This window comes from Dipodomys ordii, unplaced genomic scaffold (assembly GCF_000151885.1).
Source record: "Dipodomys ordii isolate 6190 unplaced genomic scaffold, Dord_2.0 Scaffold32, whole genome shotgun sequence".
Lineage (NCBI taxonomy): Eukaryota > Metazoa > Chordata > Mammalia > Rodentia > Heteromyidae > Dipodomys > Dipodomys ordii.
In genome coordinates this window covers 7,865,524-7,887,671 of record NW_012267248.1, presented here as the reverse complement: position 1 = coordinate 7,887,671, position 22,148 = coordinate 7,865,524, and the positions used below count along the sequence as shown (strand labels likewise).

The window sequence follows — 22,148 nt, the reverse complement described above, 5'->3', positions numbered from 1 at the left end:
TTAACCCTTCAATTACTTCTTCACTTCAGCTCTCTTTGGCTTCCTTTGTAAATCTTTGTCTAGATTTTAACTTCATTTGCATTTTATTAATGCAAATATTTCATAAATTTCCATCTGCAACTATAACATATATATAAATATTTTTAAATATTTTTTGACAGTCCTGACACTTGAACTCAAGGATAGCACTTTGCCATTTAAGTCAGTGCTCCACTTCTGGCTTTTCTGGTGGTTAATGGAGGTAAGAGACTCAGACTTGCCTGCCCCAGCTGGCTTCCAATGGCAAGCCTCAGATCTCAGCCTCCTGAGTAGCTAGGATTACAGGTGTGAGCCACCAGCACCCAGCAACTGTAACTTATAGATCCTACAGTTTCACCCCAAATTTTCTTCTTTGAACCAAGTTATTTATTTTTATATTCTTGAGATTTTTCTAAGCCCTTAAATTTGTTTTTGTTGTTGTTTGCCATACTGGAGTTTAACATCAAAACATTGTGCTTTCTGGGCAAATGCTCTATCATTTGGGCTATGCCTCCAAGTCATATTTTTGTGTTTTAGATTTTTTTTTTCTCTTCGTGCTCTAAGATACAATTTTCACGAATGTTCCACGTGCTATTGAGAGCTGACCAAGGCCCCTAAACTATATCAAAACCTAATTCTTAAAATATGTGATTCAATCTTGTGAGGAAAAAGGCTCGGTACAGATGTGACATTTAAGAAATACGTTTCCAAATTACCATCATATCACAATTTAAAGGCTCCACAAAATACACCACATGTTAGAAATTCTAAGGGATTGAGAACTCTTCACTGTTCAGTCTGTTTGAATTCACAGAACCCAGATGCCTGAACCACACTAGATAAAATTTCTCTTCCCATTATAAAGTCTCAGCCTGCCAAATAAGTGAACAAGTTAAACTGTCAACCAATCTGCTGTGGGAAAGTTTGCAAAAGCAGGGCGCTGATGGCTCACGCCTGTAATCCTAGCACTCAGAAGGCTGAGAGCTGAGGACGGAGGTTCAAAGCCAGCCTGGGCAGGAAAGCCTTTGAGCCTCTAAATCCTCCAATTAGCAGTGGAACTCCGGCGTCACCGCTCCACCCCTGTCCCACTTCCTCCTCAGGCCCCGCCCTTCCTCTGACCCCGCCTCTGGCGCGCAGGCTCCGCCCGTCACGCCTCTCTCCGTTCAGCCAATCACAGCCGGCGTTTGCGGAGGTTGGGCTTCTCTCTCCGCCAATGCAGGAAGTCTTGGCAGTCTCTGTCCCGCCCCTGTCAGCATCTGGGACCGGAAGATGGCGGCGGCCGCGGAATTGAAGCTGCTGGAGAAGTCCCTGGGGCTGAGTAAGGAGAATAAATACAGCGCCCAGGGCGAGCGGCAGGTGAGAAGCAGAGGCGGCACGGAGGGCAGCCAGTGGTCTAGAGTGGGGTCTGTGGAGCCCAGGCGGCCCGGCCGGGCTGGCGGGGCCCCGGCCCCCACGTGTGGGCGCCGCGCTGCGGTGGCGCCTTCCCCGCCTTCCCCGCCACGCTGGCCCGGACGGGGAAGGAGCCCCGCAGATCGGGGTCCCCCGGATCGTCCGGTGATCCGTCAGCGTCCTGTTGTGGACAAGCCCCCCGCAAACCCCGCGCCCGCCTGGGGTACAGTGCTCACCGCCGGCGCTGTGTGAACGCCCGGCCCGGCTCCCGGGTGCTGGGCTCGGCCCTGGGCCCGGGGGGCCTCGGCGGGGACACAGGGGACACCCCCCCCCCCGGGAAGCCCACCTTCCGGTGGACCCCGTGGCATCGAAGTGAATTACAATCGGAAAGAGTGTGGTCCAAGGTGGCGGGATGGGTTGTAGGCTAAACCCGGGGCGTTCTGGACAGGGCTTTCTGGGGCCGCGTGATACCCAGCGCGGGGTGCATTGTGCGGAGAATGAGGGAGTGAAACGGGTAAGGTCTAAGAACCCAGAGGCATGGAAGAACGTCTAGAAAAATCGATGAAAGAAAGCAAATGGTTGTAGAACGACTACCTTGCCCTGTGAAAGGAGAATGGAAGGGCTCGATGGAAATAAAATCAAATCACGTGCCTTCTTCCATCTCGGTAACTACTAATTGCCAGCTAGGGAAATATATGAGCAAGAAGCTGTACACACACACACACACACACACACACGTCATAGGTCTTAAGACATAAGCTATTTCCCAGGAAAAGCAGACCGATGGGCTCACTGTATCCTAGGAAAAAAATAGCCATTTTAAATGTTTCAGAATGAAGCAGTTTCACCTCTGACCCAATCCATTGTAGAAACTTTAACAGTCCTTGGGCTCAGAACTCAGGGCTTGGACACTATGCCTGAGCTTCTTTTGCTCAAGGCTAGCTAGCGCTCTCTACCACTTGAGCCACAGCACCACCACTGCTGGCTTTTTCTTTTATGTGGTACTGAGGAATCGAACCCAGGGCTTCATGCATACTGGGCAGGCACTCTACCACTAAGCCACATTCCCAGCTTTCCAACAGTCTAACTGTGTCCACACTCCTACCATAGGATCAAAATATAATCACCTAGTCTTTGAACCTACTTGGGCTTGAGTTTCCCTCTTGCCCCTCTGTTGTGAGAGCTGTATTGTAACCTCCCAATAAAATTTGCTTGCCTGCTACTTTGCTGTTCATTTCAGTCATTTCAACTCAATCTAGCTGACATTGTTTCAGTATTAGTTTTTTCAGGATTTTGTTGGGTTTTTTGTTTTGTTTTGGTGACTTTAAGTTTTTGGCATTTTTTTCTTTAGTCCATGTTAAAATCCTGTTCTGAGCAGTCACCAGTGGCTCATGCTTGTAACCCTAGCTACTCCAGAGGCCAAGATCATAGGATTGCCATTCAAAGCCAGCCCACACAGGAAAGTCCCAGGAAATTATTATGTCCAATTAACTACCAAAAAAGCCAGAAGTGAAGCTGTAGCTCAACTGGTAGAGTGCTGACCTGTAGCAAAAAAGTCCAAAGACAGCACACAATTCCTGAAAGACCAGCACACAAAAGAAAAGAAGATCCTGTCCTGAAAATAGTATTGAGTTTTACACATAAAATAACTCAAAGCCTGAAAAATGACTTGTCTAAGATATGCCCTCTGATGCTTGAAGCCCAAATGGCTAGCTTGTGCTTTTTCCAGTGTTCTGGTGTTTCTTTCTTATCTGACACCACTCCCTGCTTTGGCTTATTACTATTATTTTTTAGGACACACTGCAAGATTTGGCTATTATCTAATATGAGAAACAGTCATTAATAATTAGAGTGTAGAAAAGGTGTAAGGGTTGAGGCCGTGAAAGATGTATAAAACCAAAGAATTACTGGAAAATTGGGGGTAATAGGTAAACTAACATAGGAGTGGGATAATGGAAGATTAACCCAAGTTTTAGTATGAAGCTCAACTCTGAGATTTGTGGTATTTGTATGTTTTTTTAAATGATAATTACTTTTGAGTTTGGTTTGGGTTTGGTGGGGAGCTGTTGTTGTTTTTTATTTTTGTCTGTTTTGTTTTGCTAAAACTGGGGCTTAAACTCAGAGCCTCATGTTCTCCCTCTCAAGTTTGGGGCTCTACCACTTGAGCCATGCCTCCACTTCCAGGTTTTTTTGTTGTTATTGTAGTTGTTAATTGGAGATGATCTAAAGGATATGTCTGCCAGGGCTGACTTCCAACCATGATCCTTAGGTCTCAGCATCCTAGGTAGCTAGGATTATGGATGTGAGCCATCTACTCAGCAATAGTATGTGAGGATTTTTGTTCGTTTTTGTTTTAATTAAGAGATTTTAGTGCTTGGCTGATGAGTTTCTGTTTGAATGAGTATAGGGATCAGTGCACTCATCCAGTGCTGGGAGAATGATTTCTTTAATTATGATGAATCAGCTGGGCACTGGTGGCTTGTACCTGTAATCCTAGCTACTCAGGAGGCTGAGAGCTGAGCACCGTGGTTTCAAGCCAGCCCAGGCAGGAAAGTCTGTGAGACTTAATTTCCAGTAAATTACTCAATAAACAAATAAAATAAATGAAATTATGGCATATCAACATGTTGGAATGTTACAGTGTAGTTATTAACAGTGATGACTGAGCCAGGCTTGGTAGTACATACCTGTAATCTCAGTTATTCTCAACTATTCAGAATTATTAGGACTAGCTGAATTTGAAGTCTCTTAGTTGAAACTCCATGTCAAAAACAAAAAGGTAGGAGGTATAGCTCAAGTGGTAGAGCTTTGCTGACACGTCCCAGGCCTTGGGGTAGAAGCCCCTAGACCCATAAAAAAGTTATAGCTTTGAAGACCATAGAACCCAAAGATTGATGTGAAATAATAGTATGACTCCTGACAGTGAAGCATCTATGTAGGTCTGGCCAGTGAGTTGTGTGAAGAAGTGACATATACCACTTCCACACAGGAACATTGGATAGCTGGTACAGATAACTCTAGTAGCCTAAGTCCTGCTCTGGTATTATGCAGGCCCTTCATGAAGAGCTGCCCCAAGATGGAAGAAACCAGCCGGAATTTCTGGGCCACCTCTCCAGATGGTCTCCCCAAACATCAGCAAACTTTAAGTAAGAAATAAACTTTTATCAGATGGGGAATGTGACTCAGGGGTAGAGTACTTGCTTAGCATGCACAAGACCTTGTGTTCCATCCCCAGTACCACCAAAAAAAAAAAAAAAAAAGATGTGGAGAAGAAGAAATTTAACTGTACTAAGCCACTATTCCGGACTCAAACTCATGATCCTTCCACTTCAGCCTTGTGAGTGCTGGTATTACAGGAATTCACCACCATGCCTGGCTTGGAATTAATACAGTATTAGGATTTCCATTTTTTTCATATGGTACATACATAGTTATAAACAGCATAGCTATAAATATAGCTATAAATGGCAGTAAAATTACCATTATTGTAATCAAGCAATCTGTTACCAAATTGTAAAATATATAGCCGATATTTTTATTTACTTTCATTTGTATGTAATTTAGTGTTTAGTGTAAAAAGCTATAGTATTTGAAAGTACAGTTTAGGAATATGACTAAGTGGTGGCCTTTATTTTTTGTAACTCATATGGAGAATTTTTTTTTCCTTTTAAGATTCCAGTTCTTCAAACAAACAATGGTCCAAGTCTAACAGGATTGACCACTATAGCAACTCACCTAGTCAAGCAAGCCAACAAAGAGTATTTGCTGGGGAGTACTGCAGAAGAAAAAGCAGTAGTTCAGCAGTGGTTAGAATACAGAGTCACTCGTGTGGATGGACATTCCAATAAAGAAGATATCCACAGTCTGTTAAAGGTATCATGATTGTCTTTATAGAGTGGAATGCACAAACTAATAAGCAGTCTTTTCTTTAGGTTCTGTTCCTACTTCGGTTGGTTATCTGTACCGTTCCATTCTGCTTTTTTCTACACTTCTGCACATCTCAGCTCAGATACCTCTGCTCTCGGCCACATGTAGTTCCTTGTTCTGTTTGCAGTTGGTGTCCTGTGTCCTTCCTTCCAATACTTGTTATGTACATGTTGGGGCTTGAACTGGACTTTTATGCTCAGGGCTAGCACCCATTCTAGCACTAGAACCACAGCTCCACTGCCAACATTTTGATGATTAGAGAGAAGAGTCTCATGAACTTTCCTGCCTGGATTGGCTTTGAATCTCAATCCTCTGATCTCAGCTTCATGAGCATAAGAATGAACTACCAGCACCTGGCTTTGTATGATTTAATTTTTTTTAATGTGATGCTTTAACATTTCCTTGTCTCTTACAGCAATCCTTACTCTCTAAAGGATATAACACTTTCTCTGAGGCGAGAGGGAATCACAGTCTTTTCAGGTTGTAGTATGGAAATAATTGTCTGGGTTGGAGAAAGTATTCCTTTCTTCCCCTTGGGAATCATTGCTTTAAATAAATGTGGTACAGAAAGATCCCTAGAATTCTGTTAAGAGATGGAAATTGTTTATTATATAATATGTATTGTCACATGCAATAATTATATATTTCTATTTTTAAGTCTCTAACAGGAACATGATTTAAATTAAAAAAAAAACTGGACTCTGAAATAATCAGATAGTATTTTCTAATATTTTCTTTTTCCTTAAAATGACAATAATGTTTAGTCTTTAATGAAATAGTTGGCATACTATTTTTTTTGGGGGGGGCGGTCCAGTCGTGGGGCCTGAACTCTGGGCCTGGGCACTGTCCCTCAGCTCTTCAGCTCAAGGCTAGCGCTCTACCACTTGAGCCACAGCGCCACTTCGGGCTTTTTTCTTTTTTTGGGGGTGGTGGGGCTTTTTTCTTTTTGCTTATATGGTGCTGAGGAATCGAACCCAGGGCCTCAGGCATGCAAGGCAAGCGCTCTACCACTGAGCCACCTTCCCAGCCTCAGGTTGGCATACTATATGACTTTTTTTGTCTATTAATATCAAAAATTAGATTTGCTAAATTAAACATTCATATTTGCTTTCTGATAGCCTAAATGTTTCAAGTCATGATATGGTAGCTTGTCATTGCTTTTTTCCTAATTAATATTTTACTCTTTTTGTAGGATCTTAATTCATATCTTGAAGATAAAGTCTACATTACAGGAAATAACTTCACCTTAGCAGATATCCTATTGTATTATGGACTTCATCGCTTTATAGTAAGTATTTGAATCATTTTTGGCTTTTGTTTTTAGGGGTTTTTTTGTTTTTCATTTCTATTGAGCTTAAATCAGATATGTATTTTCAGTTTACGAAAAAAAATGAAAGGACTTCTTTGGGACAAGGTACTTTATGCAGAAATACTTTGTATGGATCCATTGGGCAGAGTTGCTTCCTCTTCCTTGAACTACTGGTTTTTTGATTCCTTCAACAACTGTGACTTCTTTAACCTTCCTTGACTTTACTAATCCCACTCCACCTCCAGGTCTTGATTTCAGCAACCTATCTTCTCTGCACTCCTTTTCTCTTAGCTGTTTTAACCCCTTTTTTCTTAATCCTATCTGAGGTAATTTGACTACCTTTACACTTCCTTCTCCATCTAAGGGGGACCATTGCTAACTTCATCTCCATCGTATTGGCTTCTTTACTGTACTGTGCAGTAGTCACCCTTCCCTATAATTTCCCAGCTCTTGATCAGTCCAAGTGAATGTCCTCATTTCTATAGCCATACCAAACTCTTGCTAGAGAACTCTCCAAACTAAAGATTGCTGCTAGTAAAAAGTTTCAGACAGGGAAGTTTGACTCTAGTGGTAGAGCACCAGCCCCTGAGCAGGCAAGCCATGTGAGAATTCAAGGCACTGTTTTCAAGCCCAAGAACTGGCAAAAAAAAAAAAAAAGGCTTACTACCTAATTACAGCCAAGTTCACATACTAATTAGTTTCTCCTTCCTTCCAAGGACACTTGCATGCCTTTGTCAGTTTTCCCAGACAACATCCTTTGTCCTCCTTTGTCTGCAGTTATTCAACCAGAGCCTTCTTTCTCATTCACTAGGATATAGGTTTTCTGTTTGAATCCTCTCTTCTTGATGCTGCTACTACCTGTGTGCACAGCCTGATACATTAGTTTGGCCTCTTACCTCAGCCCCCTCCCCCCTCATCTCCTAACCCTTTATGGGATCTTATCCCAAATTCTATTTATTTTCTTTCTCTTACCTACAATTTTGCCCTTGATCTCCTTGGTCAATCTCCTTACTTTAAACTTATTTACAATTATATGCTGCTCACTGTGTTCTTGGCACTGCTATTTATACCATATAAGTGTTGACTTATTATCCAAGAGCTAAGTACTATTATTATCTGCTGCTTTTACAGATAGGTTGCTGAGACAGAGGGAGGGCAGGTGCTTTCTTCTAGAACCGTAGCAGTTTGGTTCAAGTTTGTGCTTTCATCTTTCACACCACGTGTAATATATTCTTTGCCATCACCAACTTTTTTCCCTATAAGGATGTGGGGTTAACACACACACACATACACATACTCCTGATGTACTCAGTCCTCTCAACCTGACATTTACAACTAATGGACACATCTCGCTCATGTGTTCCTTCCTGAGATCACACATGGCATTGTCCTAGTCTTTAATATTGCTGGCCACTGAACCAGTGTGTCTTACAACCATGTCTTGTCTTTCTCAGAATTAAGTACCTCCACATTCCCTATGAGTAAAATATACCTGCCCTGAAGATTCTTCTTCCAACTCCCAATTCTTTATCCTTGTTCCTGCTTTTATTTGTGAACCGTATTTCCTGAGGCTTGCTGACTACTGAACTTTCCCTGCCTAGCAGCCTTACGTTTCTCTGCTCTTTTATATCCTGGTTTTAGTCATCTTTCTACCAAATTCATTTGTATTTCTTAAGTGTCTCTAGTATTGATTCCTTGGCTGAAGCCCTGTCAGCCTTCCAAGTGCTCCTTTCTTTTTAAATCTCCCAATTATATATACTGCTTTAGTCGCAGATTGTGGCAATTTGTATTTGAAACATTGTCCATTGACATAATTCCTGGCACATTATATAGTAGGTCCTCCATAACATTGAACAAATTTTAACGTGTGTGTGTGTGTGTGTGTGTGTGTGTGTGTGCGTGCACACACACCAGTCCTGGGATTTGAACTCAGGGGCTGGGTGCTCTCCCTGAGCTCTTTTGCTCAAGGCTAACACTCTACTACTTTGAGCCACAGCTCCACTTCCAGTTTTCTGGTAGTTAATTACAGATAAGAGTCTCCCAGGGGCTTTTCTGCCTGGGCTGTCTTCAAACTGTAATCCTTAGATAGCAGCCGCCTGAGTAGCTAGATTACAGATGTGAGCCACTGACACCTGGCACATGTGTGTATATTATAAAGAGTTTTATATGTACTTTCTCATTGTACCTTATAATGATGAAGGTGATAGTATTAGTGTTGTTGCTCTCTTTTTACAGAGAAGGAAATCCTTAGGAATGTTGAGTATGTTATACAAAGGCACAGATCTTAGGTTTTATGAGGTCTAAGACCCACCAGAGCCTTTGACTTAGTGTCTTGATGTGGGGAGAAGCCCTTGTAAACTGTACACCTCTGCAATGATGTATGTATTATGTGGTTACGTTCTGCCTTCCACATCTTCAGGTTCCATATATGTACATTCAACCAATCACAAACTAAAAAACAGAACATTGTTTATGTTCTGAACTTATGCAGACTTTTTTCTTATTATTCTCTAAACAACACAATGTTTCAGCTACTTCTATAGCACTTATATTATTTTAGGTGTTAAAATCTAGAGACAAATATACAGGTATTATGCAGATGCTGTACTATTTTATACAAAGAACTTCAGCGTCTGCAGACCTCTGTATCCACAGGGGCTTTGAGAAGTTTCCTGGAACCTCACAGGCACCAATATATTGTTGAGTCCCACCACTCAAGCCATCATCCCTTAATTTGGAATTACTTGACTTTACTAAGAACATTCCTCAAAGATCCCTAAATGATTGTGTTAATTTCTCTTAACAGTAGTGTAATGGCCTCATTTATTGAGAGCCTACCACATATGCTTGAGGAACACAAGAATTAAAAAACTATTTTCAAGGAAGTATTCATCTCAGAACCAACTGTCTTATGAAAAACTGAAATCTAGAACTCATTTCTAGTCCAAGTATAATTTGATTACTTAAACATCAGATTATAGTAAAGTAGGGTGAATCATCATAGAAAACGGCCATGACTACTCAAGGGTGTTTTCATAGTTTCAGAAAGCTTATGTCTTACCTATAAGTAATAATTATATGATTTCTCATTCAATACAACTTTTGGCTACGAAAGAACGCCTATTAATCATTTTACTACGATAACAGGAGTGGCATGATATGAAAGCTCCTATACTTACAAGGAATGACTCCATTTAAAATAAATAAAGGGAAGATCATGATGTCATGTTTCTTGTGTCTTTCCTACTTCTCAGCACAGGAGCTTGTACATGTTTATTGTGATTTACCACACTTAACTTTCTTTATCTAATTGCAATTCCTATCTTAGGTTGTGTATATGTAGTGAAAGTGTAATTTTCTATTACATTCTCAATATGATTAAATCAAAATAATTTTATTTAGTGTGAAAAAAGTATTACTAGAACTGAAATACATTGATCACACTAGCTTCTTTTTATTCCAGTCTAGGTTCAATGTTTTAGTAGCTTGTTGAATTTAGAATGACGATGTGATCCAGCTTACCTCATTTCAAAACCCAAAAGCCTCCAAGGTAAAGAGGATTTGCTGTTAAGATATCTACGCACGTCTCTCCTGGTGGCAAACCTATGGTCTTTGAGTGTGGAAGGGCCCATGAATTGACTTGAGCAAAGCTATGCTGCTGTGATTATGGCTACCTTCCCAAGGAGAACAAGAACAATTTATGTCTGAAACAGCAACAAACTTATTTGGCTTTTCTTTTTTGCCAGTCATAGGGCTTGAACTCAGGGCCTGGGTGCTGTTCTTGAGCTCTTTTGCTCAAGCTTAGCACTCTATTAATTTGAACCACAACCTTACTTGTGGTTTTCTGGTAGCTACTTGGAGATTAGAGTCTCAGGGGCTTTCCTTGCCTGGCTGGCTTTGAACTGTAGGCCTCAGATCTCAGCCTCCTGAGTAGCTAAGATTACAGGCATGAGCCACCAGCTCCAAGCTTGATTGGCAACACATTTTTTAAGCCCATAGTTTGGCTTTATGTAATCTTCTGAAGCTTAATGTTAGGAGAAATGTGTTATGACTAACAGCAGGCTAGTGAATTTCTATCAAGACAAAGGTCCGGCTTGCAGCATCAAGTTGTTGTTAAGGATAGCATTTCTTATTAATAATATGAATGCAGCTCTTACCACCTCCTGTATATTTATGTCTGCCCCTCTAACTGGCTTATGTAGTTGGTCATATGCTAGGGAAAGGAAAGTCAAGGAGCTGGTAACATTTGTTTATCAGCAGGGTGAACACAGTTATAGTTCCATAATGCAAAATCTAGTCTAAGCTGCAAATTTGTTTATAATTACAAATCTTAGTGCCTAGGAAGGTATTTAGTTTCAGGCAGGTTAAAAATGTTTCCTTCAGTCTTACAGGTTAAAATTAGGGTTGCCTGGAGAATATTCAAGACAGTGCTAAATAGAATAATAGATAAATTACTCTGTTAACCATTCCCTGGGGTTCTCACCTTGAGTCAAAGCATCCTTCCCACAAGACAGGCAAAGAAATGAATATATAAAGACTTTTAAGAACAGGTCTCACAGACCACAATGACAGGATTGTGCTACAATATTAAATAACATGTCAGTTCAGTTGAATACAAATATACAAAAGTATGAAAAAGTCGATTACTAGGTATTAAATTCAGGTAGAGAGAAGCAAAATCCAGATTGGCCACCTGCTTGTATTCTTCAGGTTCTTTGGCAGCGTATTTATTTTGCCCTCATTCATTCCTCCACTTATTTCCTCCCCCCATGGTATTTACTACTTAACTATGCAATCATGTCAGTGTACAAAACAAGCATCAGGGAACCTTCAGCTCAGCAAATAATCCTCTGTAACTCATTCCACTGTGAGCCCATTTGCAGGTATAGCTCAGATATTTAAGATCCAAACTGCCTTAATCCATTTGAGGACTATTATGTTGTGTTTTCTTTGTTACGGTGCTCGTTAGTGTGGCTGTTGATTTTAATGCCAGTGTTTCACACGGCTTTCTTGAGTGATTTCATCAGTAAATCGAGTCCCTCTAAACAGTCTGTGACTCAGATTATTATAGCTTTTACAACACTATGTGCTGTTGGACTATAAAGTTATTATCAGCCTAAATACATATGTTCTAAAGTTAGCAGAACCAGTGAAATGTGTGATTCTTTGAGAAGAAAGTGAAAGAAATGTTTGTGAACAGTCAAGAACCCTGACTATAAAGAATGTCCCAAAGGCAGCCTGGTGCCAGCTGGAAGGACAGCAAAGCAGTATGGCACACTGGTCTGGGAGGAGTCCCTTGAAGTTTGTCCCTCGTCTTAGTGGAAAACTAGTGGTTCAGATATTATGTGTTATACTTTGAAGTTCAAAGTAATTATAGAATGCCAGTATAAACAGAAAAGGTGGTTAGGGAGAAAGCCAGGCACCACTAGAAACACGCTGGCATGTAGACCAATAAAAACTAGGAAATGGTAAGTAGAACAATTGCATTGTGTTTCCTGTTCTAAGAAAGGAAAAGAACACATTAGCCAGCTAGAAAGGATGTTGGAAAATCCATGTTATAAATGAAATAGCCCAGGGATTCCATCAGAAATGTTCTAAAAAGTGAGAAATTTAATGAGGGGAGAATCTGGTGATTATTTTGTTTACAATAATTTTAGATATAAAATGTCTACCAAGAAGTAGCAGAGGTGCTAGGCACCAGTGGCTCACACCTATAATTCTAGCTACTTGGGAGGCTGAGATCCAGGGATCAAGGTTCAAAGCCAGCCCGGGCAGGAAAGTCCATGAGTCCATCTCCAACTAACCACCAGATTCATTTTTGTAAAAGACAAATAAGTAGAGCTGTAGCTCAAGTTACAGGTACTATCTTTGAGCACAAAAGCTCAGGGAGAGCCCAGACCTTGAGTTCAAAGAAAAAAAAAAATAGAGATAACGTAAGTTATCATTTTTTTAGACTCAAAGGGGAAAACTACAAAATTGAGTATACAAGGTGGTTTAGTGATAACTAATCCTTCCAGAAAAACCTTGTAGCAAAATGGTAGCTCATGCCTGTAATCCTAGCTACTCAAGAGGCTTAGATCTGATCATCGTTCGAAGCCAGCTCAGGCAGACAACTCTGTGAGACTCTTATTTCCAATAAATGACTCAAAAAAGCCAGAAGTGGTGCTGTGGCTCAAGTGGTAGAGCACTCATCTTGAGCAAAAGAAGTTCAGAGACAGCACCCAAGCCACAGTTCAAGCCCCAGGACTGGCAAGAAAAAAACTTGCATGCATTTATATTCCCTGAAGTAGACAAATAAAAGACTGTATGATCCATCACCTAGAATAAATTTTAAAGTGTTAAGAGGTTTAAATGAAAGTGATTTTTGACTTTGCCTGTGCATATTCCGTATCTACTAGAGATTCCAAACTTGGAGAGTTTTTCTTTTGTTGTGACTGTTTTTTGTAATAGACCTAGTAGCAACAAGTACTAGAACTGTTGCCAAATACTACCTGAAAGGTGGACATTAGATGTACTTTTCCCATGCCATCCATTTGTTTCACCTGGCACTCAGACAATTGTTAATACTTACTGTTTAGAAATGCTTTATTCTTTGTATTTTAGTTCATTGTGAAAAAATAACATCCTACAGAATGGCTAGAAATTAAAGAAAAAAAGCTATGTCAGATTTGAATATTTGTCTATTTTTCAGTGCTAGAGATTGAACCTATGACCTTGCACATGACAGGAGGTCTCTCCTGAGCTATACCTCCACCCTCAAGCTTTTCAGGGGTGTAACTCAGTGGTAAAGCAACCTTGCCTAACATTTGCAAGGCATCAGGTCTTTCCCTGATGGGAAAGGTCTTTCATTTAAAGTCCTTGATTAAAAAACAAAATTTTTTTAATGGAACAAAAAGTGGTTAGAGCACTGGCCCAGCAACTGCAAAATCCTGAGTTCAAACCTTAGTAGCTACACCCCCCAATAAAAGAAACCAAACATTAGGATTTTTACAAAATACTTCTCAAAATATTTTAGAATGGACACTAATAGTTTATCCACAAGTGCCAGCCATATAAGTGTACCAGGCAGGTTATTCCTTTATTTTAAACCTACTAATTGAGAATATGTTAGAAATTATGAATCTTAGTTGCATCTTATACGTGGGGGAAAAAACTTTCTTCTCCTGTTTTTTACTAATACATTAGTTTTCTTTCTCTAAGTCCTTGACTCACTACTATATTACTGATTTTAAAAAAATTTAAGTAGAATCTTGCTGGGAACTAGACTTTATTCTCTATTTTTTCAGACATGAATGGTTAGAAAAGTCCATGACTTATTTTTTTATTATTTGTTGTTCTGTTACTGGATATTAACTAAACCTGAAACATTTCTATATAACAGAAATTTGAGCCAACAAATAAAAGCTCAATTCAACATTAACAAAATACTATCAACCTTTGTGTTGTTAATTTTAGTTTGTATTCTGTAATAGCACATAGAAAAGTGATTTATCCTTCACATTGTTTAGTTATATAACACTATTTCTTTGAAGACACAAGTATAAGTTTTGACAAGCTACACAGATCACTAAAAATGGGTTTGGACTACCTACTGGATAACTGCCTGCATCGGTTTCTTTTTTTAGTATTTTCTGTGTATTAGGAAGACTTGCAGTATCTTTTAAATAAATGATGAATTAACAAGAAGATCAAGATAAGGAACTGCACAACTCATACATGGGATCTTGGCTGCCAGGTTCTGCCCTGCAGCTTTCTCTTTACCTGATAACTTTTTGACTTAGAGAAATCTGAGTCACATGCTTTATGATTTGTGGCATTCTTGTAGTTTTAAAATAAATTATAGTAAGCCTTTAGTAGATGTGATGCTACCTTCACAAAAAATGGAGTTGAGCTTTTATCTACTCTTTCCTTCATGTGTTTATATAATAATTAGTTTAAAATTAAAGAGGTCAATTGTCTTCTTGAGTGAGGTTTCCCCCCAAAATTGAATAAAAAGGTGGTAGTAGTAGTCTATATTTATATTCAAGCCACTTAGATGTAGATATACTTTGGTGAGGTATGTTAGATACTGATAACTTACCAGAGAAAGAACCAGAGCTGAGTTTTTTGGAAGCTATTCACTTCTTACCCCCTATCACCTTTCTAATGAAATAAAAAAATTCTTTGGACTTCCAAATCCTGGGTTAATACAAACTTTGCCTTTGTGGAAAATGGGTATTTCCTAGAAAACAAATCTGGTTTTGGACAGAACATAAAAAGCATTAAACAAGCTGGGCACTGGTGGCTCATGCCTGAAATTCTAGCTACTTAGGAGGCTGAGATCTGAGGATTGTGGTTCAAAACCAGCCCAAGCAGGAAAGGCAGTGAGACGCTTATCTCCAATAAACTACTCAACAAACCAGAAATGGCGCTGTGGTTCAAGTTACAGAGCACTAGCTTTGACCTGAAGAGCTGAGGGACAGCACCCAGATCCAGAGTTCAAGCCCCATGACTGACCAAAAAAAAAAAAAGCATTAAACAGATGATCCAGGTACTGGTGGCTCATACCTATAATCGTAGCTACTTAAGAAACTGAGAGCTGAGGATCCTGGTTCAAAGCCAGCTCAGACAAGAAATTCCAGGTGAGTCTTCAATTCATCACCCAAAAGCCAGAAATGGACATGTAGCTCTAGTAGTAAAGCACTATCCTTAAGGAACAAAAGCTCAGGAACAATGCCCAGGCCCTGAGTTCAAGTCCCAGGACTGCACCATTAAACAAATGGATAATGGTTAAAACTTTTAATCCTATCTGAGTATGTTGGCTTTTGGGAACTGTTGGTGTTTGGTGTTTTAGTTTTCAATTTCTATGCAATATCTCCTGGTATTGATAGCTGTGCTTACATAGTGTCTATATGTGTGTTTTTATAATCTCTACTTAGGTTGACCTGACAGTTCAAGAAAAGGAGAAATATCTTAATGTATCCCGCTGGTTTTGTCACATTCAGCATTACCCAGGCATCAGGCAACAACTGTCTAGTGTTGTCTTCATCAAGAACAGACTGTATACTAATTCCCACTAGAAGCACCCCTCATCTGAAAGATACAAAAACATTGAAAACGCTTAATGGAAAATGGATTCTGGACCTCACTACTAACATAAATTGATGAGTAGTCGTTGTCTGTTAAAGCTGGTTTAATTTTTAAAGTACAAACTGGTGTCTAAGTACTTTATTTTTCTAGTTGAAGTTTTGCAATTTTTTTATGTAGAAATTAAATTGCCATAAAAAAGTTGGTATCAAGTTACAAATTACCTTGTTTGACAGATGAGATTTATTTTAATGATAGTTGCAAATCAGTGACTTAATCCTAAAAATAGGTAATCCTTTTCAGTAGGTTGAAATGTTTGGCTATTTATTAACCCCTTTCATATTTTAAACTTTATTTTCCTTTTGTGTATAACTACAGTCGTTTGTTTATAAGCCGCTTCAGTAAATTATGCCAAGAATACAGAAAAGGAAGACAGATCTATTTGTTTTCAAGTATTTATGTGAATTAGTAAATGTGATTGAAAAAATATCTTTTGTGTGCTTCCTATTTCCTGTAGTCCTCATTCATTGGGATGAACCTAATGACTTACCTGTCCCGGAAGAATATGATACATTCATCTTGAGTCAGTGTTCCTTTTCTGTTTTGAGGCCTGTTGGAACAACAGACTTCATGAACTCTAGGCAAAAGCTGTACCACTTAAGCCATGACCACAATCCTTTTACTTTTAATTTGTTTTCCATAGAGTTTTGTACTTTTTTCCCAGGCTAGCCTTGGTCTACAATCCTACCTCCCAAGTACCTGGGATTACAAGCATTCACCACCATGCCTGGTTTACACTTTAAATAGAAATTGTTGTAATAGGAGCTCCAGTTGTACAATTGGTTAGCACGCGGTACTTATAAGAAATTGTTTTAATATAGGAATGATAGCCAAATAAAACAGATTGGGGGGGGGGAAGTGAAGTTAAACACACTGAAATCACCATATATTCTAAGATACTGTATAAAATTCCCCATGAAATAGGAGTGAAAATATTACTGATCTTATTTTATGTACAATGAGAACTAGAAGAGTTACCTGCAAGGTGCCTAGCTCACAGAAAGTGATCAATAAAAACAGACTGTATGCAAGATTGTAAAGCTGGGAATGTGGCTTAGTGGAAGCACTGGGTTCGACTCCTCAGTACCACATAAACAGGAAAAGCCTAAGTGGCGCTGTGGCTCAAGTGGTAGAGCGCTAGCCTTAAGCAGTGCCTAGGAGCTGAGGACTGGGGCAAATAAAAAGATTATAAAACCATGACCTACAATTTATTACAGTCAAGCTTTCCCTACCTGCTGTCCCTGAGATGTCAATGTACTCAACATGAAACCATTTCAGACAAGAGAAATGGTAGCAGAGCATCCTTTCGCTCAGATGAATTATGAAATTACTGAAAATTTGACCCTCCAAAGACCTTATTGTTAGACCTGAAATTTTGAAACTACTACAGAAAAGAATAGGGAAAACACTAGAACTTACTAGCATAGGCTACAGTAACTCCAGGAGCCCAGCAAACAATCCAGGATTGACAAATGGGGTTGCATCATGCTAAAATAAAAGGCTTCTTTCTGTACAGCAAAGCATACAGTCCCAGGGCTGAAAAGACAAAATAGGAGAAAGTCTTTGCCAGCAATGTTAGACTAATAACAAGGCTATGCAGGAAGCTTTAAAAATATTTAAAGAAAACACAACTAGCCAGGTGCTGGTGGCTCACACCTATAATCCTAGCTACTAGGAGGCTGAGATCTGAAGATTGCTGTTCAAAGCCAGCCTGAGCAGGAAAGTCCATGAGATTCTTATCTCCAATAAATCACCAGAAAAACTGGAAGTGGCGCTGTGGTAGAGTGCTAGTCTTGAGCTAAAGAGCTGAGGGACAGGCCCAGAGTTCAAGCCCCACGACCAACCAAAAACAAAGACAAAAAGCAAATGAACTAAACATTTTATATTGTTTCAAAGAAGAACAAATAGCCAATAAATACAACATCCCTGGCCAGAAAGGAAATGCAAACCAGAACAGCATTGAGATTCTATCTATTCTAAAATAAGGATACAAAAACATTTTAACAAGAATATGGGGGGAGGGGAATAACTCTAATTGACTGTTGGTGGGACTATTCAACTAGAGTAACCAGTTCCTTAAAAAAAAAATGAACAGCTAGGGCTGGGAATGTGGCTTAGTGGTAGAGTGCTAGTCTAGCATTCATGAAACCCTAGATTCAATTCCTCAGTACCACATAAACGAAAAAGCTGGAAGTGGTGCTGTGGCCCAAGTAGAGTGCTAACCTTGAGCAAAAGAAGCTCAGGGACAGTGCCCAGGCCCTGACCAAAAAAAACCACAAAACACCTCACCAGTCACCAGTTGCTCACACTTATAATCCTAGCTACTCAGGAGGCTGAGATCTGAGGATCAAGGTTAGAAGCCAACCCAGGCAGGAAAGTCTGTTAGCCTTATCACACATACATACACACAAAAGCCTGAAGTGGAGCTGTAGCTCAAGTGGTAGAGTGAATCTTGAGCAAAAAAGCTCAGTCACAGTGCCTAGGCCCTGAGTTCAAGCCCAGGACCAGCACACCAAAGGAAAAAAAAATATATATATATATGTATATATATACGTATATATATATGTAAAACCTATATTTGTTCCTATGATATAGCAATACCACTCTTGGACATTTATCTGAAGGAATGTAAATCAGGATATAGTAGACACATCTGCACATTCATGTTCACTGAAGCACTACACAATAGACAAGCTGGGGAAATAGGCCAGGTGCCTAGGTAAGGTAGTTGGATAGATGACAAATTATTTCATTTGCAGGGAAATGGTAGATCTGGAAACCATCACATTAGCAAAGTAAATTTCATAGAACAGGTTTGGGAAGGGGAAAGGGAGAGTGAGTGACAGAGGTGAAGAATGTCATCAAGATGTATATATAAAGGAACATGTTAAAATGAAACCACCTTGTACTCATTGATGCTACTTTAAAAAAAAATAATCTGATTCTCCAAGCCAGGCATCAGTGGCTTACATTGTAGTCCTAGCTACTGAAGAGGCTGAGATCTAGAGGACCAACTTTCAAGGTCCAGACAGAAAAGTTCACTAGATCCTCATCTCCAAATTAATCAGCAAAAAACTGGGCTGGAAGTATGGCTCAGGTGGTTGCATGCCAGTTGAAAGCAAAAAAGCTAAACAAGTATACAAGGCCCTGAGTTCACAAACGTGCACGTGTGTGCACACACATACACTCTCTAATTCCCCATTTGGTCATGGCTCAAGTGCTAGAATACCTATACAAGGTTGAGTCCAAACCAGGTTTTCAAAGAAAAAAAAGATCCTCATGTTTTTCAAACTGCTTTTTAAAATTTAAAATATTATTGAAACTCACACACACACACACACACACACACAAATCACAGCATCTATGTGGGCTGTTAACTTCTGCAAAGCTATTCAACCATTTGTTTCCTGCAAACTCCAGAAGTCTGTTTTATTGATCATTCAATGACTCCCCAAATGTTTACTTAGCACCTACTATATGCCAGACACGCCCTGTGAATTATGCAAGCACACCCAATGGTGTGTGAGCAAATTCTATGGAGTATATAAAGCATTCTTTTGAAGTAAATAACTGTAATTGGTTGCCATTACTGTGTCTGCTATACTCTGAGCTCTTTTCAGAGCGTGTTACATTACCAGATTAATTTAGGAACTATGAAGAAGAGAGACTACATGCTAACCAGCACTTCACTGATACCTTCGTTGGAATGTATGGGAATTGTATGACTTCACCCTATTGTTTATTGGAGTGAACAATAGTAATTAGGACAGTCACCCTAATTAGTTGCATATCCCTATTCCACATGAAGATTTGAGGATCAGACCAAAAATTCAAATGGGAGGCTGTGTGGTACTGTAATCCTGGCACAGAGGAAACAAAGCATAAATTTGAGGCCTGGCTGGGCTGTATAGTGAATGATGTCTCAGGGGGAAAAAAATTCCAAATTGGGAGGGATCAACCTTCAGCTAAGGATCTATAAATTTATTCATTAATTAGAATACATACTTGCTTTAAAGCAAACAGAGCAATATCACAGGTGATCTGAGCTGGGCTCTGGTGGCTCACGCCTGCAATCCTAACTACTCAGGAGTCTGAGTGCTGAGGATTGTGGTTCAAAGCCAGCCTGGGCTGAAAAGTCTCTGTGAGACTCTTATCTCCAATTAACCACTAAAAAACCAGAAGTAGAGCTGTGGCTCAAAGTGATAGAGCACTAACCTTGAGCAAAAAAGCTCAAGGACAGCACCCAAGCCCTAAGTTCAAGCCCCATGACCAAAAAAAAAAAAAAAAAAAAACACAAAAAAATAACAAAAACCAAAAATGCAGAGCTAATTCGTGAAAGAGAGCTATGCTAAAAGTCTCTCCAGAAGAGCTAAGCAGATACACTCTTAGGAACTCTGTTGTAATCAGTTACATGGACATCACAGCAAAAGATAAAATATACACGTGTTTGACAAGTAGTCAAATTAGAATCATTGTGAATTACAGCTTTTTCATTTGTATTTCTCACTAACATTTGACTTCATTGCTCAAAAAAAAATTCAGATGTTACATGAACTTTAATATTAATCTAGCTTGGGCAGGGATGTGGTGGTTTAATAGATTAGAACATTTAGCTTTTTACCCCAGAGTATAATATTTCTTCTTTCTCTCCATAATTAGATAATATGCTGCTACCCGTTACCAGGGCACTAAATTTCAAATTCTCCATATACCTGAGCAGGCTGCTATATATCTGACCATCTTAATTTTAGTCTTGATTTATTGAAGCTGAAATACATTCCTAACTCTTCCTGAAGCTCTGGGTGAGTTTTATTGCAAAAGCGATGGGGAAAAAGTTACCATCATATATCTCTCACGCTGGGCAGAGCTTTTAGATACACAAGGGGCTGGATATCCCACTGTTCCGTGTCTTGTATGCTGGATTTATAACACTGTGAAGCCCAGCTCTAGGGTTACAAACAGGCATATTGGAGATGAGATGGGGAATTTGATTTTGCAATAATGATTACTTGTTGTGGAACCCGCATTCCTGCAGGCTCTGCCTTTATTCCCAATACCGCTGGTGAATAAAACTAATTCCAACTGCTACCTAATCTAGCAAAGCTCATCTTTCACTTTGTAAGAGAGAGACCAAGAAAAGGTAGATGAAAAGTTAAAGGAGAACATGAGATGGTGGACATTTTTGCTCTTCTATCTCAGGGATCTGTGCTTCCATGAACACATTTTAGGAATATTTTCATTTTTTTAGTGTTTGTTTCCTGAAGGGGGTGGGGGTGTGGGATGAAAGCTTGGCATCTTTTCCAGCCCAGTGAGTTAATGTGATGGTTCATCGTTGCTGTTTCTTCCATTTCAACAAGGCTGGATCCTCAGGGCTTGCCAGTTGTATTATGGATCCTGCAGATTTGGCCTGCCGTTCCTGCTGAGTGTCATCTGTCCTCACAGTCTTGCCGTGGATCATTTTTGTCCTCCCTCACATCATCTGCTTCAGAAAGTTGTGCCTGGCAGGCCTGTCTGTCCAAGTTACAGGAGCCCTACAACTAATTTGACAAGACACAGCTCGAAACAATAAGGCTACAGGCTCTTGCTTTGACCAAGACAAGAAATGTCCAACTACTTGATTACAAAATCTGAAGCTCCTTGGGTGCAGCCCAGAAAATAGACTGTTCATACAATCTACATAGCCCTTCCTTGACTGCCTCCATTTTTCCTGACCTTCTGCAACATTGTACAACTTATTTGAGATTTTTTTAACTCTCAAGTTGGCCTCACTAGATTCCAAGTTTCTGTTTCCAGCATGTCATGTGGATAAAAGAATTCTAAAGGTTGGGGGGGAGTAAGTGGTAGGCCATGTGTCTAGCAAGTATGAGCACTTGAATTCTAAGAACAGTACATACCCAAAAAAAAGAACATAAAAAGAAACTACCAGACACCAATGGCTCACACCTGAAATCCTATCTACAGGAGGCTGAGATTTGAAGATCACAATTCAAAGTCAGCCTGGCCAGGAAAGTCTGTGAGACTCTTATCTCCAATAAACCAGTCAGAAAAACCGGAAAGCTATACTGTGGCCCAAGGGGTAGAGGCATAGCCTTGAGAAAAAAAAAAAGAAAGAAAGAAAAGCTCAGGGACAGAGTTAAAGCCCAGAGTTCAAGCCCCAGAACCAGCAAAAACAAAAGAATTTTTTAAAACTTTCTCTATATCGTGTCCTTTATCCACATTCCGAGACCTCTAATGGATGCTTAAAAGGTTTTTTTTGTTTTTGTTTTTTTTTGGTCCAGTCGTGGGCCTGAACTCTGGGCCTGGGCGCTGTCCCTCAGCTCTTCAGCTCAAGGCTAGTGCTCTACCACTTGAGCCACAGCGCCACTTCCGGCTTTTTTCT

The 22,148-nt window shown here is 39.9% G+C and overlaps 1 protein-coding gene across 1 annotated transcript; it reads left to right on the top strand.

Moving 5' to 3' along the window:
- The first annotated feature begins 1,265 nt into the window (after window positions 1-1,265).
- Eef1e1 (eukaryotic translation elongation factor 1 epsilon 1) lies at window positions 1,266-16,196 on the top strand. Its single transcript, XM_013016644.1, has 4 exons — window positions 1,266-1,374; window positions 5,080-5,280; window positions 6,527-6,622; window positions 15,562-16,196. The coding sequence occupies exons 1-4, from the start codon at window positions 1,288-1,290 to the stop codon at window positions 15,700-15,702; spliced, it is 525 nt and encodes a 174-aa protein (XP_012872098.1). The 5' UTR covers window positions 1,266-1,287; the 3' UTR covers window positions 15,703-16,196.
- The last annotated feature ends 5,952 nt before the right edge of the window (window positions 16,197-22,148 follow it).

Excerpts from the sequence above, each read along its gene's own strand:
- Eef1e1 (XM_013016644.1), top strand. The coding sequence starts at position 1,288 with ATGGCGGCGGCCGCGGAATTGAAGCTGCTGGAGAAGTCCCTGGGGCTG. Across the intron at positions 1,375-5,079 it reads GCGCCCAGGGCGAGCGGCAG|ATTCCAGTTCTTCAAACAAA; the intron begins GTGAGAAGCAGA and ends TTTCCTTTTAAG. Across the intron at positions 6,623-15,561 it reads ATGGACTTCATCGCTTTATA|GTTGACCTGACAGTTCAAGA; the intron begins GTAAGTATTTGA and ends ATCTCTACTTAG.